Genomic DNA, 16,319 nt, shown 5'->3' with positions numbered 1-16,319 from the left:
GTCATATAGAGCATATGGTGCCAGCGAGTTGCCAGCATGGTGGGTAGTTTGCCAGACTCTCTGTACATTGTAATTATAGCTTTGGGAGCCATGATTCTGTCCCACTAAAGAGTAGGTGAAGATTCAAGAATAAACTGGACTTTTATTCCAATCAAAGTGGATCGGAAGCAGCAACAGGAATGTGTGTAATTACTGGTGTCACTGGCATTATTTTGTTATTCATTAAACATTTGTATATAAATGGACACACTGTCTGCTTCTGTCTTTGTGTTGACATTGCTGAATACATACAATACAATACAAAGTCCCCTGAATGTACTGACAACTACAGCGTTTGAAAACATTAACATGGGCAAATAAGAACATTTATATTTTCATCAGGCAATTGTATTCTATTGTATCCAACATTATGTCACAATCGGCTGCCAATTCATTCATTCATTCAAACCTTTATAGACGTCTAGAAAGAGCACCGAGGTCGCCCTCATTTGCAATGATGTCGAGATACATTAGACAACATAAACAAAGCACAAGAATATTTTTCTATTTATTTATCTATTTTTATTTAAAGAAAGAATAATCAGTTAAAACAATGACATACTGAAAGAGAGTGGTTCTGAACCGTCTGAAGATTATGACAGTATCAATCTTTAGGGTGTGTTTAAGATCATTCTGTGTGTTTGGGGGCACAAAAAACAAAGCCAACTTTACAAATTCAGAACAGACTCGGGGGAGGCATAAGCCAATCATTTGAGCGGGTTTAGGGCAAATAACAGGCCCTGTGTGTTTCATTTCACAATCTTTATCTGAATATCTTCACCTTAGAATACATATCATTAATTTCTCTATGGGGTACATAAAGAGTTGAGTGTGCCTGGGTGGGTGTGTGTGTGTGTGTGTCGTGTGTCTCCACACACACACACACACACACACACACACACACACACACACACACACACACACACACACACACACACACACACACACAGCGAGGGGCGGCGGACCACACACTGGGATAACAGCACAGAGGGGGAAACTCAACAACTCACAAGCCAGTGAACATGCACCACTCTTTCCTGAAGCTAGTAATCAGAGAGAACCCTCGAATTTGCGGCGTCAACCTAGACGCAAAGGGGGCGGCTCCATAGACAACGAACGGGGCATTTGCGGTGCCATAAAACGTCAAATCGTGAGTTCTCACACACTAATGAGGTTTATATCCGGTTGTAATCGCGAACGGGACTGAATCCGAATGTAAACCTGGTTTGGGTGTAAGAGCAAACATTTAATGGACCCACAAAGTCAGTGCAACATTTCTTGCCTGTATGGAGCAGCCAGCTAGCAGATTTTATATCCAGATAACATCCCCAACTATTGTATTTTGGTGTTATATTATGAGGGGTCATTCCGGGGCACTTTATCACTGTATTAGGTACCAGGTTGCGTGAATACTTTACCCAAGGAAGTTGTCCTTCCGCATTCGGTTTGCGCGCCCTGATTGGCCTCTCAGCGCCCAATCGCGTTAGCCCTACTATCGCCTAACTACTCGCTCAATATACTACTATCACTCAAGCGCGTGCATCAGCTTTCAGTTAATGCCGTATTGTTTTCGCCTCTCTATTAACGTAACACGCTATTCATATCAATCGACATCACATCAATATAAATATCGTATTGTTTTCATCTCTCACATCAATATAAATAACGTATTGTTTTCATCTCTCTATTAACGTAACGCGCTATTCATATCAATCGACATCACATCAACCCAGCCTCCTCCAATGTACAGTTTCTACGTCAAATGTATACACTCTTTTTCTGGACACTTTTTGTATCACAAACAGTACTGTATTTGCAAATCTGATATGTCATAAATGTATAGATGTAGCAGTACTGTCTATATGTGTGTCATATATGTTATGATGAATTGAAAATGGGGGACCCTGATGTAAACAAGACGAAAGTCGGAGGCGAAAACAATACGAGGAGTGATAGTTAGTTATGATGCACGGCGGAGGCGAAAACAATACGAGGAAATGGGGCTGTGGAACTGAAGTGATAGTAGTATATTGAGCGAGTAGTAGGGCTAACGCGATTGGGCGCTGAGAGGCCAATCAGGGCGCGCAAACCGAACGCGGAAGGACAACTGCCTTGGGTAAAGTATTCACGCTACCGGGTTTGGAAGTGGGGACAGCAATACAATTAAGTGGGGAGGAGTGTGATGTACTGTATGTGGCTGTGGGTGTTTGACTACCTCACCATTCCTACTCCTGCCCTCTAGGGGGAGGGCGAGCACTTCTTAAGGTGACAGCTCAGGCCGCTTTGGGCGTTGTTGTTATGGCAATAAAGCTAGCTACAGCCATGGTCTGTGGTAACTGTGAACAGCGTATTCCGTGTGATTAATATGCTACCATTGTCCGGGGACACATATATAATAACACGGTTCTCTCTCTGGTTTCTAGCTTTAGGAGAGTGATGCGTGTTCACAGATAGACTGAACTGTCCTAAGGACACAGGATTAACATACTATGTGAATTAAAAAAGGAAGGTTCCATTTTCATATTAATATTTACTGCATACCGTATGAGCAGGGAATCAACAGATGAGATATTGATAAACAAGAAGGGATTATATAGGCCCTTATTATGCTCTTTTAGACACTGTTTGGACCTGCAATTTCATATTTGAAGGTGTCAAAGGCTTCTACTGGAGCACCTTCATATATAGTAGAAGTTAGCATTCCCACAGAAAAAGGTTTCTGGTATTATTAATTATACATCATCTTTAAATATAATTTGAATACAAACTAGCTTTACCAGTAAGGACACTACGACATTGACGTGTATATTTATCGCCACCAGTTGACACCTATGTGTTTGATCGTGTGTGTCTGTCTGTCTATCCGCAGTTAATCTCACAAACCACAGGGCTGATTCAGGGCCATGGACCTGATCTCTCAAATAGTTCACAAATCTGGCAACGACCAGTATTGTATTTGAATGAATTTCCATCATTATCCACTGAAATAAATAATCAGTATAAAGTTACACCTTTTGAACACAGGAAGGTGATACTACACAGATTTGCTGCGCAGAGCCTCAGGTAATCAGCTATCTGACCCATTTACAACATGGCAATGCCATAATGAACCTATTGGTGTTGATATACAGTACCTACAGTATGCATTAAAAACATTTATGAATTAATTTCCATAATTGTCCATTGAAATAAGCCCCACCCCTTTCATACTCATGAACAGTTTGTGGTAGAGACTTATGCAAAGTATCAATGAACTCAGTACAGACTACTGGTCTAAATGAACCACGTCCCCATGCTCAAGTCTGTAAGTGTGATAGTGTAACAGTGTGTAATAGTGTGTATAGATGGTCTCTGCATTTGTTAAATATGAATCTGCATCGTCTAACCCACCTTGTTAAGGCTCTCACGATTCTTGTGTATCTCTCCGTCGCATACAGGGTGGCTGGCATTGCGCAAAAGTAAGGCATGAAATTCGTTTTCTCAAACAAATGCATCTGCATATCCGCTATATCTATTTCTATAATTATTTCTAGGGATGTCCGATATTATCGGCCTACCGATATTATCGGCCGATATCGGCATTCAAATGTGATATCGGAAAATATCGGTATCGGTTTTCAATTTTTTTTTATTATCTTTTTACATTTCTATAGAAATTATGTCCGATATTATCGGCCTACCGATATTATCGGCCGATATCGGCATTAATCGGAAATTAAGAGTTGGACAATATCGGTACATCGGTATCAGTAAAAAAGCCAATATCGAGCATCCCTGATTATTTCCTATCGTTTCTCTATCTCCTCCAGTGCTCTCCGCAGATTGGCCCGTCAGACAGACACACGCTGCTCACGCGTAACGGAGGATAGAGAGAGGCACGTGTGGAGAGAGCTATATGATGGAGGGGCCTTGTGTTTGTGTGTGTGGAGGGGGGAGGGAAAATTGCAGGGAGATATTAGTCCAAATATGAAGGCAACATCAAAATGTATTTATTCTCTCTCCCCTTCCCCCTCTGTGTGTGTGAGTTTTTATAGTCAAAGTGTTGATTTAACGTTCCGCTGTGATCACTTTTTCCTCTAACAGAATAATCACCTCTTTTGTCATTGTCAGCGCTTTTTTGTATGTTTTTACATTGTGCGTTAAATAAAGAAAACTCTAAGTTAAAAGTAAGACTGTAAAGACTGCGTCTCTCATATAACAAAGTCACATGAACGCTCTCCTGCAGCTCAGTGTTTGATCGTTTTCTTTTTTACTCTTTTATGGTATGGTTAATCTGAGCTATTAATACAGGTCACATTTGTTTTATGTTATAATAATATGAGCCAGCTCTATTTTGAAAATCTTGAATCTTCACCTGGAAAGTGTTAGGTGGGGGAGGGGTTATGTGTATTGCAATGGCCCTTGGGTAAAGTAGTTCAGCATGCATTGTTAACTGAAACAGCTCCAAGCTTTGAAGGTCTATGGCTCAATGTGATATCATCATGGTTCATAAGACAGACTGAAAAGTATCTGCCCGGGGAGCTCCAGTAGCTCACCGCATATCTCGGCGCTATTTCTGCGTTGGGGAAAACCGTGCTCGTCACGGATCTGGGGGACACGAGTTCGATTCCCGGACCCGCCGTCATTTCTCAGAATTTCTTCCCCTGCTCTACATCCCGTTTCAACCTGTTTCTGTCGGTCATACTTGACCAGAAAAGCGATAAACGCTAAAAAATAAAGCTTAAAAAAAAAAAAAAAAGTATCTGCCCGATTTGTACAAGTGGTGGCTTATTTTGAAGGTATGAACCTGTACTTTCATATAAAAAAAAAATAATAAGATTGCACAACAAGACCCTAAAGTCTGTGCCTGGTCACAAATACTGTTTATTTGTCTGGTGTCTCTGTATGTATTCACACTGTCTGATAACCATGGGGCTCATAATTCGTGCGGCAGCCTTCAAGGTGTCAAACGGGGGTCACCGATCCATATCCTTCCGCCACATTCCAGGTGATCCCGTTTTTCTGGAAGAACTCCAATTGGATGTGTGCCACACGGACATGCTCCCGGCTCGGCTGGTACAGAGCAGGAGGCTGACGTCGTCCGTATACTGACGAAGAGCGGACTGCAACATCTCTGGACCTCTCCTGACAGAGAGAGAGAAGAGAGAGAGAGAGAGAGAGAGAGAGAGAGAGAGAGAGAGAGAGAGAGAGAGAGAAATTGGGAAAATGGTGAATTTCTAGTGACCTTTTATCATTTGATGCTCTGATGCACATTCTGAAATGCAATTATCCCTGTTCACAGTATGAGCTCTCACTCACCGCGACACTAACCTAGGAAGCGGGGCACTCGGACGACAGTAATTACATGGTTGGCACATCACAAAAATCAAGCCTATTCTGTCCTTTCTTGACCTGGAGAAAGTTATCCATGCTTTCATAACATCCCGCCTAGACTACTAATCATCAAATTTGCTGACGACACAGTGGTGGTGGGCCTGATCTCTGCCAACGACGAGAGGGCCTACCTGGAAGAGGTCAAGGTCCTGGCGGGATGGTGCCAGGAAAACAGCCTCTCCCTGAACGTCAGCAAAACAAAGGAGATGATTGTGGACTTCAGGAGGTCGGGGGTCAAGGACTACAGCCCCCTCAGCATCGACATGGACCACACACATTGACAGTGTTGTGAAGAAGGCACGACAACGCCTCTACTTCCTCAGGCGCCTAAGGAAGTTCCAAGTCAGTCAGAAGATCCTTAAGAACTTCTACTCATGTACAATAGAGAGCATCTTGACCGGCAACATCACCTCCTGGTTTGGGAATAGCACTGCACAAGACCAAAGCAGACTACAAAGAGTGACACGTTCAGCCGAACGCACAATTGGAGGGGGGCTCCGCACCCTCCAGAACATTTACAACAAGCGTTGCAAGGGCAAGGCTAAGAGAATCATTAAAGACTCCAGTCACCCGAACAACTGCCTCTTTGAACTGCTGCGGTCAGGCAAGCGATACTGGAGTCTCAAGGCGAGCACAGAAAGACTCAGAAGAAGCTTCTATCCCCAGGCCATCAGGCTGCTAAACGAACAATGAACACTACACAACAACAACCACCAAACGCACATAGCACACACATCCACACGCACACACTCACTTTAAACAAACACACTGTAGCACCCACTCCACACACTTTATAGCACACACCCACTTTAAACAAACACACTGTAGCACCCACTCCCCACACTTTATATTTATTGATGAAGGATTGCACTACAACTCGTACACCTTACTGTAAATTGTACCTAAATTGTACCTCATCCCATTTCTGCTTTGCACTATATAGTACTGTACATTAGTACACTGCATAGTATTGTATATTATATGGTAACTCAGAACATTGTACATATGTCTATACCGAACACTGTGACCTCATTTTCTTCTTCTAAATTACATGCTATACTATGTTATTTGATACTATCTTGTCTAGCACAGTCTCTGGAGCGTAACAGTAAGAAGCATTTTGTATGAAAGTATTCTGTACTTCTGTATGACAACTATTAAAGAAACTTGAAACTTGCAACTCCCTGTATCTAGGAATCAGGCAGTCATCCTTATCCCGTCTGCAGCTTGTACAAAATGCTGCAGCCAGAATGCTGACTGGCACTAAAAGGAGAGACCCCACTCTCTTCTGGTGGTCCCTCCATCTGGGCTGAAGACTAAGGACGGCTGTGCCTTTGCAGTTGCTGCCCCAGAGCTGTGGAATACCATGTTTCTTTTTTTATTATAGCGTAATTTATATGTACAGCACTTTGGTGCAACTACAGTTGTTTTAAAAGTGCTTTAGAAAAAAAAATTTACTTGTAAATGTTATTACTTGCAGGTGTTGACAATAGGGTTGGGTACCGAACTCTATACTTTTATGGGTACCGACCGAATTACATCGGTACTACTGAGTACCAATTCACGTTAGATCAATCGGTGCCACATTGCGGTACCTAAGACCCGCCCATTTAGAAAATCATCCGAATTCCAAAGATGCACAATTGTCATTTCATAATGGACACAGACCAGCGCGCACCTTCAATTTTAGAAGCTATGGGGAGAGAGCATCTAGCTCTTCAGCCCTGCGTTTGACAGCCCTGTGACAACTCCTCTCGCGAGTCGCACTGTTTCTATGTGCTGTGAAAACTCTGCAAGCAACAGGTCTAATGCGTCTAACCATTTGCATCCTCGCCATTCCTGTATGCCCACGTCGCAGTAAAAACCTTAACTAACGTTAGCTGCTAGCTCTAACTAAGCTAAGCTAACCCTGGAAACGCTCACAGGTTCCAATAGTGAGGAAAGGGGGGGGGGGGGCTGAGCCTGTCTCTCTCTCTCTCCCTCTCTCTCTCAAGTAGCCAAACATTACACTATAAAAACAAACTGGATAGTTGATGTTAAAGGTGACATGCATTATAAATGGCGTTTTTCAGTGTCTAGCATTGTATTATAGTAATAGTAGTTAGTATCAATGTGTCTGTGTCTCTAAATACCATATTGGCGGATTGCTCTCATTCAACTCAGACCATTTCCTGCTCAATTTAATTAGGTCATTCTGATTTGACTCGCATCGTGACGTAACGAGGCGAGGATGGAGCGGATAGTGATCCGATTGGCTCTGTGGTTGTAGCGCGCTTAGTGTAACCCAACACTTCATCAAACGGGGTTTGACAGAGAGCAAGAGAGAGAGGGAGAAACAGATACACCCTCGCGACAGAGCACACATACACACACGCGCGTCGCGCTGTCGTCTCTCTGTCTGTCTCTCTCTCTCCCCCTCTATCACTTCCTCAAACGGGAGAGGGAGAGAGAGAGAGACAGACAGAGAGACGACAGCGCGACGCGCGTGTGTGTATGTGTGCTCTGTCGCCAGTGGTGCAGTCGTGGTCACACGCGGTTACACGCCGTGTTACCAGATCACTGAGGCAGAAGTACGCGCGATCGCGCACGGATGTGTACTCGCGTGTACGCGCACACAAAAATGCGCTGTATCCATTCGTTGTGACTAAGTACCCGGCCACCGTTTTACATAACAAAAAGCGCAGGTAGACTAAGTGTCTGGGTGTTGGCTATCTGAATGCATCTCCCCCTTCATTCTGTGTGACACAGGCAGTGGAGGTGAATACTAATGTGGCTCGGAATTCGTGATGGGGGTCTACCTGCTTATGATATTGAATCAAGCGTCTGTGCTGCGCGCCAGCTTTCCACGCGCACATTCACACAAATAGAGAGCAAGAAGAGCTTGTATGATAGAAAGATTGCACTTGCGTATATGCGCTTGTGTGTGTGTGTGTGTGTGTGCGTGTGTGTGTGCGTGCGTGTGTGTGTATAAATCAGTTCTGTGCGCATGCACGTACCCGCGCGCGTGCACGTGGCGTGGCGTGTTACCAGTTCCCATATTACGACTGCACCACTGTCTGTCGCAAGGGTGTATCTGTTTCTCCCTCTCGCTCACTCTCTGTCAAACCCCGTTTGATGAAGTGTCGGGTTTGTTTACAGTGCTCCGTGTCTCTCTCTCTCCCTCTCTCTCGCTCGCTCTCTGTCAAACCCCGTTTGATGAAGTGTCGGGTTTGTTTACACAGTGCTCCGTCTCTCTCTCTCTCTCTCTCTCTCTCTCTCTCTCTCTCTGTCTGCCACTCGCAGACTGTGTGGATGACTGTCACTCAAAGTGCTTATGGGCGGAGCCAGGCCAACATAGCCTGAAATCCAAACTGAGAAAAATGTGGCTTTTGAGTACTTGATTAGAAATATAAAACAATGAATTTTTTTGAATAAAACCTTACAGAGGTGTTCCATAGACTCACAGGAATTGTGTAAAGTTGCCCAAATAGTGATAGGAATAGCAATGCATGTCCCCTTTAATAAACATTTTACTTCATTAGCTGAAATATTCTAAAATCATTAAGTCTGCTATAAGCCATTCTGCCTTTCAGTTGTCAGTCAAAACAGTCTGTTACCATTTGTAATAATTACATTATCTCCACTCTGTCTGCAGAAGGTCTCTCCGCTCATGGAACAACATGTCTGTGTCAATAGTTTATGAATGCTACACAAAATGGGCGACAATTTGGAAATGCACAAACACAAACCTCTGTTTTGATCTTTTAGACAATGCTAAGCTAGCTGAATTCCAACACAAAAACAAACCATTCCAATCCATACACTCTCATGCTCCACAGCTTTCCAGTGTTCATCTTCCTCCAACAACAGTCTCATGCCACGCGGGATTTCGGAGCGAGATTTCGGTTTCAGTGGCACAAACAAGCATTTTTGGTGGAAACCAAATTAAAAAGAAATTAAAAAGAAAAATCGAGCACCCTCAAAAACCCGAGTTCAGTTGAAATGGAGAGTACTCGAGTGACCATTTACTCACACCCACCCATCCCTAATATGTATCAGATTGTCTCCACTAGAGGGATCCAACATGCTTCTGTGTTACAATTACAGCAAATCAAGTCACTTTGCTTTGCTTTGAAGTATCAGTATCGGTATCGACGATGAGTCCCTATATATTATGCCCTGGCTACAGTAACTACGGCAATGTCTATTGCTAATCAGACTGCACACTAACGTGCATGAATTGTCCATAATAAAAACACAGTGGCAAAAAGTGTGTTTGTGAAGGATGGGGGACCCTGATGGAAACAAGACAAACGTCTTTCTCAGGTCTGCATCCCCTTAACAATTGTATGTATTGAGCCGTACTGTATTGTACCCATTCTGCAATCTGTTAAATAAAGTTTTCATTCATTCATTCAAGGAAACCTGGGTAACCCGGTGAACATGATGACCTGATTAACAACTTCATTTTAGATAGCCCTGCCCTGGAATACGTAACAAACCCATCTTCATGTATTTGTTTATTTTATGGAACTTTTCTGTACGTTTTAGATGACAACACTGTGTCAGATTACAGACCTGTTGTGGTCTGGTTCTTACCTCTTGCCATATATCCAGTCCTCTGCCGTTGGCATGCACCCTGTCATCTCGGTGCAGCTTGTTATCATAACCCTCAGCCTGATGCAACACACGGTCATACATGGAGATCTCTGGGGCCTAGTAATGAATACACACATGTTAAAGACAAATCTAGTTGTTGCACTCCAACTGAGTGCCATGATCAGGATTTAGATCAAGAATGCTATTAGCTATCATTAAGTATGTAAATTAATGCTTTTTATGATTCAGTTCATTTCTTATTTGAATAGTTTTTATGATTGTTTTACCCTCATTCTCATTACCGCAAGGTGTCTCCCTTTGTTTCAAGGTGACATAATAGCCTACCGTTATAAAGCGAAAACGTTTCCAAATATTCCAATATAACGAACTTTATGCTAAACCATCATGCGACATGAAAATGAAATTTGCTACATGCGCCTGAATATTTGCATTACTGTATATCACAAAAAAAGGACCATACCGATAGTCTCTCAAACAACTATGGGGTCTAAGGTAGAAGACGCAACACAACTACTAGTGCTATTTGGCTATGACGTTCGCTTGATTGATTGATTGATTGATTGATTGATTGATTGAAAAGTTTATTAACAGATTGCAGAATGGGTACAGTACAGTACAGCTCAATACATACAATTGTTAAGGGGATGCAGACCAGAGAAAGACTTTCGTCTTGTTTACATCAGGGTCCCCCATTTTCAATTCATCATAACATTATGACATACATGACATACAGATAGACAGTACTGCTACATCTATACATTTATGACATACCAGATTTGCAAATACAGTACTGTTTGTGATACAAAAAGTGTCCAGAAAAAGAGTGTATATACATTTTACGTAGAAACTGTACATTGGAGGAGGTTGGGTAGGTGGGGGTGGGGTGGCGGGTGGCAGTGGTGCAGTCGTAATATGGGAACTGCCCAAACGCCACGTGCACGCACGCTCCCGCGCACGCGCATACATGTTCCCTCGGTTGCGCACAGAACAGATGATTATTATGCATAAATGTTTTAAATGTAATTGTAGTTACAATTTCTTTAATTGAATTAACTTAAACTAGAAAAGTAAATACAAACTAAATTAACAATGTAACTTAGAGTTAGTTTACAGAAGGACAGTTTCCTTCAGAGACTGAAGCACAACTTAATGTCTCATCCTTCCAGTCGGGACCACAGATCAAGCAACCCCCCACCAATTGGTACAGGGCTTGTATTTTGGTTTGGCTCTTCTCGTTGTTATGCTATCGGTATCCTATTATTATGCAAAGTCTAGGTGATAAGTGCCGGTCGGCACGACGAGTCCAGTGACAATTGTGAAAGCATTTTTGTGTGCGCGCATGCACATCCGCGCGCACTTCTGCCTCAGTGATCTACTACAACGGCGTGTAACCGCGTGTGTGCACGACTGCATCGCTGGGTGGGGTTGGGTGGGTGGGGGGGGGGGGGGGATGGTACGCTAATTGGTGTTACTGATTGATTGATTGATTGATTGATTGAAAACTTTATTAACAGATTGCAGAATGGGTACAGTACAGTACAGCTCAATACATACAATTGTTAAGGGGATGCAGAAAGACTTTCGTCTTGTTTACATCAGGGTCCCCCATTTTCAATTCATCGTAACATATATGACATACAGATAGACAGTACTGCTACATCTATACATTTATACATATTTGCAAATACAGTACTGTTTGTGATACGAAAAGAGTCCAGAAAAGAAGTATATACATTTGACGTAGAAACTGTACATTGGAGGAGGTTGGGTAGGTGGGGGGGGGGGGGGGTACTGTACATTGGAGGTGGTTGGGTGGGTGGGGGGAGGTTGGGTAGGAGTGGGGGGGGGGGGGTTGGGTAGGAGGGGTGGGTGGGGGACACTTTACAACTGTACAAGAAACACTGTACATTGGAATATTGACAAGACCATACTTGGTCATTTTTACTGTACATTGGAGGGGGTTGTGTTATTAGGACATTTACAGGGGCCAGTTTCGAATTGCAGTCTCCCGTAGGTGTTTTTTGAGAGTGTTTTTGAAAGTGGGTAGTGATTCACATTCCTTTACAGCTTTGGGTAGTGCGTTCCACATTGATGTGGCATAATTGCGAAACGAATTAGCAGCTTGTGTTAGCAGTGTTAGCAGTTAGCACTCATTCAAGGGTACTACGACTATGCGTGCACCTCATGGTACCAAAGCACCTCAAAGGCGCTTAAAACAAAATTACAAACATCACAAAAGAAACTGGTCAGACTACTACTTGACCTTACCCCCAGAACCCACCTCACCCCTGCCCACTTTGACAACCTAGGATGGCTTAGAGTAGACGACAGAGTACAGCAACTTGCAATGGGCCTGATCTACAAGATACACTATACGACTAAGGTACCCATGTACATGTCAAAATACTTCCCAAAGGTCAGTGAATACCACAACCACTACACCAGAGGAAGCTCAACAAATCATGTTAAACCCAGATTCAGCTCAAACAAGGGACTAAATACGTTTCGCAATTATGCCACATCAATGTGGAACGCCCTACCTAAAGCTGTAAAGGAATGTGAATCCCTACCCACATTCAAAACCGCTCTTAAAGAGCACCTACGGGAGGCTGCAATTCGAAACTGGCCACCGTAAATGCCCAAAACCCCCACCATCTCCTAATAGACAGTCTCCTCCCCACCGCATGTATATATTCCCTCCCCGCCGTATGTATATCTCTCTCCCACCCACCCACCCCCTCCTAATGTACAGTCCCCTCCCCATCATATGTATATACTCTGTCAGGATCTAGGGGTAACAGTACTGTATATTTGAATACCGTTTATGTCACAAATGTATCAGTACTAAATACCTATATGTCCCTATGCCATAAATGTCATGTACTGTGTATGTCATAAATGTCTATATGAATTGAAAATGTCCCTGATGGAAACAAGACAAACGTCTTTCTCAGGTCTGCATCCCCTTAACAATTGTGTGTATTGAGCCGTACTGTATTGTACCCATTCTGCAATCTGTTAAATAAAGTTTTCATTCATTCATTCATTGTTTTAGCTAACTTAGGTTAAATTGACTAGGAAACTATAAAAGAAGGAAGGGCCACACGTTAAAAACCAGCGTTATATCCTCTGCTTGGTGCCAGTTTTATTGGCATGGATGCGTTACGTATTGCTCATGGGACGGGGTTGCCACGCAGTGCAACCAAAGTTTTGTGAGCAGAGCGCGTGCACGCACATGCACAGATGTGCACCCGAGTGCACTGCACACAGGAATGCGCTGCACTCGACTGATGCGCCAACTCGCAGTACCCACATGGCTACTTTGCATATCAATAGCGCCGGTCGTCAGGTGTTACATTCCATTCGTAGAGGCAATTAGGCGCTGTCTTTAGTCTGTCCTTATGCGAGGGAACATTTATGCGCATGCGCGGGAGCGCGCGCACGCAGCGTCATTCGCGTGCGTGCAACCAGTGTTGATATGAGCAACGCAACATAGCTAACAATTCAACAAATTGCCGATGATTCTGACATCCGAGGTAATCACCTGTTAAAATGACAGGTCATTAACGAGATGTTTCCACACTTGGCACCAATCTGCGTTCACGCACTAATGGGCGACGTAGTGACCCTTCCTTCTCTTATAGTTTCCACGAGGACGTTAATACCTTGACGTCATTGTTAAAGTAAGACATTTCTTTTGGTCCCGTCCTTCTTGGTGGGATGTAACTGAATGGAGACAACGTGGAAAGTGGACGTTTTTGCGCTTCGACAGATACATCCATCCTGCTGCCGGCTAAAATCTTCGAACCTGCGGAAATATTTAAACTGTTAACGTTAGCCAGCTAGACATGTTCTGGTGTGGCGTCTGGTTGCTAAGATACAAGTACACATCAGGACAGGCGGGCCTCATCCACCGATCCTTCTAGCCTTTACCCCCTGCTGCTGTGCTACAAAATTATTCCCAAATGCAAAGTACCCTACTACTCTCAAAAGTAGAAAATACACCTGATTTTTGTTTTATTATGAGTAGCCTAAATGAAATTAGGTTATTGAAAATGGGGATGAATGAATGAAAACGTTATTAACAGATTGCAGAATGGGTACAGTACAGTACAGCTCAATACCCTGATGTTTGAAAATGGGGGACCCTGATGTAAACAAAAGTCTTTCTCTGGTCTGCAACCCCTTAACAATTGTGTGTATTGAGCTGTACTGTACTGTACCCATTCTGCAACCTGTTAATAAAATTGCCAATCAACCAAAACCAATGGATAAACAGGAAATGGGATGCTTGGACTTAATCTTTATGCTGTAGCACAGGTTTTCTACAGATTTGATTGCAGTAATTAAATTTGTCTATCAAAAAGGCTATTGACCTTTTCAGAATAATTTTGTTGCTAGGGGAACAGCTTTCGCACATGTTTATTTCCTGTCAGATATTATATTTAGCAAACATTCCAACTGGAAATACACTGAAGCCCATTTAGAATGTTTATGTTGTCAAGTTAGAATAGGTCTATACAGAGCCATGTATTACAATTTATGGCCAGGTTGGATAGTATGGATGCATGTTCTGGCCACCTCATCATAGTGAGACATTAAGCCACTGACACTCTATGAATAATGTTTAATTATCAGTCTGTTGCAGTGACAGCGTCCTGAAGGATAACACACATTAACACAGTCCCATCGATCAGGTTAGCATTCCCCTGTGTCTGTGTGTGTGTGTGTGTGTGTGTGTGTGTGTGTGTGTGTGTGTGTGTGTGTGTGTGTGTGTGTGTGTGTGTGTGTGTGTGTGTGTGTGTGTGTGTGTGTGTGTGTGTGTGTGTGTGTGTGTGTGCGTGTGTGTGTGTGTAAGTGCATACATGCATGTATGCGTGACTACATTTATTTTTTTATGTGCATGAACCCGTGTTTGTGTGTGCGTGCGTGTGTGTGTGTGTGTGTGTGTGTGTGTGTGTGTGTGAGTGTCTGTCTGTGTGTGTGTGTTGATGTTCTCTGCCTCCACACAATTATAATGGAGCACCAGGAGACATCCAATAAAAGACACCTCACACTGAGCTGTGAGCTGCCTGAACCACAACACACACAGACACAGTCAGTACCGTGGAGCCAGTGTTGAATCACGGAAACAACCTGGAATGCAACAAAGACAGCAGGTGTAGTTTCTGACAAGGGGGCGTCCTCTTTGAATTTGGCCTGAAAGTGGCGACTGAGCTGTTGCATTTCGGTGAACCTATAGGAACATTCCGACATTATGGAAAATCCGCTTACCGTCTTCTCCAGAGTCAGACGAGAAGATAGATACCAATTTCCCCTCTGTGTGTTCAGCAGAGAGCTGTCCGGCTGCAAGCAAGCCTAGCTTAGCATAAATGAATGGAAGCGGACACGGACCACTAGCCTACTGTATCTTAAAACTCCCGAAGAGGTGTTTTTGGCCAACAGCTAGGCTAGTGGTCTGTATCCGCTTCCATTCATTTGTGCTAAGCTAGGCTAGCTTGCAGCCGGATAGCTTCCTACTGAAGACACGGATAGGAAATTGGTATCTATCTTCTTCTGGTATCTATCTGGAGAACACGGGAAGTGCATTTCTCACAATATTGGCATGTTCCTTTAATGTTATCTTCGAAGACCGGTTACCACAAAAATACCTTTACTTTTCATCTCTATTTTAGGTTAAGGTGGGGCTCTCTCCGGTGAGGTTAAGGTCAGGGTTAAGGTAAGGGTTTATAGACAACTCTTTTTTGGAAATTATGACAAGTTAAACAAAACGTGGATACCTTCTAGCCATGACCTACTGTATACACACTGAATACTTTGAAACCAGCTTCCAGGAAGCCAGAGTTTGAAATTAATCGGCGTGCGGGTTCCTATAGTCTTAACTAGAAGCTCAATTTTGCTGCACATGTTCATGGATCGTTAGACCATAGCCGGACATCTTTAGTCCTGTCGAAAACCTATAGCGCACTAAATGATGTGGTCTCTAAAGTTGCTATAAATCTATGTTTTTTTGTTATTCAAGGAGAAACAGAGTGTGGATGAGGGAGAGAAAAAAGAGAAAGACAGATAGATATATAAGAGCAAAGCCACAAGCTGCTTGCTTTTATTAGTTTAGGGGTTGCTTTGATGAGCTGAAGCCCAGTTGACATTTGAGAGTGAGATATTGATATTTGATTTGTCTGTCTGTCTGAGGGCCCAGGGCAGCCAGCCCCGTCTCTGTCAATCACCCTAGTTTTTTTTAAAGTTTTTTTTTTTATCTCAAGTCAAGTCAAGTTAGTTTTATTTATATAGCACATTTGCAAATGATT

The 16,319-nt window shown here is 43.1% G+C and overlaps 2 protein-coding genes across 2 annotated transcripts in view; one reads left to right on the top strand and one right to left on the bottom strand.

Moving 5' to 3' along the window:
• Positions 1–199, top strand: part of adcy2b (adenylate cyclase 2b (brain)) — a gene marked incomplete at its 5' end in the record, with an annotated part of 101,449 nt that extends 101,250 nt beyond the window's left edge. The window contains 1 exon segment of the mRNA XM_084312623.1: positions 1–199. This exon segment is cut by the window's left edge and continues 811 nt beyond it.
• Positions 200–4,983: 4,784 nt separating this feature from the next.
• cfap90 (cilia and flagella associated protein 90) lies at positions 4,984–13,793 on the bottom strand (the record flags this gene model as incomplete). Its single annotated transcript, XM_084313721.1, has 3 exons — positions 4,984–5,163; positions 9,991–10,107; positions 13,677–13,793. The coding sequence occupies 3 exons, from the start codon at positions 13,791–13,793 to the stop codon at positions 4,984–4,986; spliced, it is 414 nt and encodes a 137-aa protein (XP_084169847.1).
• Between the last annotated feature and the right edge of the window lie 2,526 nt (positions 13,794–16,319).

This window comes from Notolepis coatsorum (genome assembly GCF_963971535.1).
Source record: "Notolepis coatsorum genome assembly, chromosome: 4".
NCBI lineage: Eukaryota > Metazoa > Chordata > Actinopteri > Aulopiformes > Paralepididae > Notolepis > Notolepis coatsorum.
The sequence above is the reverse complement of the archived record's forward strand: the minus strand, read 5'-3'. Positions and strand labels throughout refer to the sequence as shown.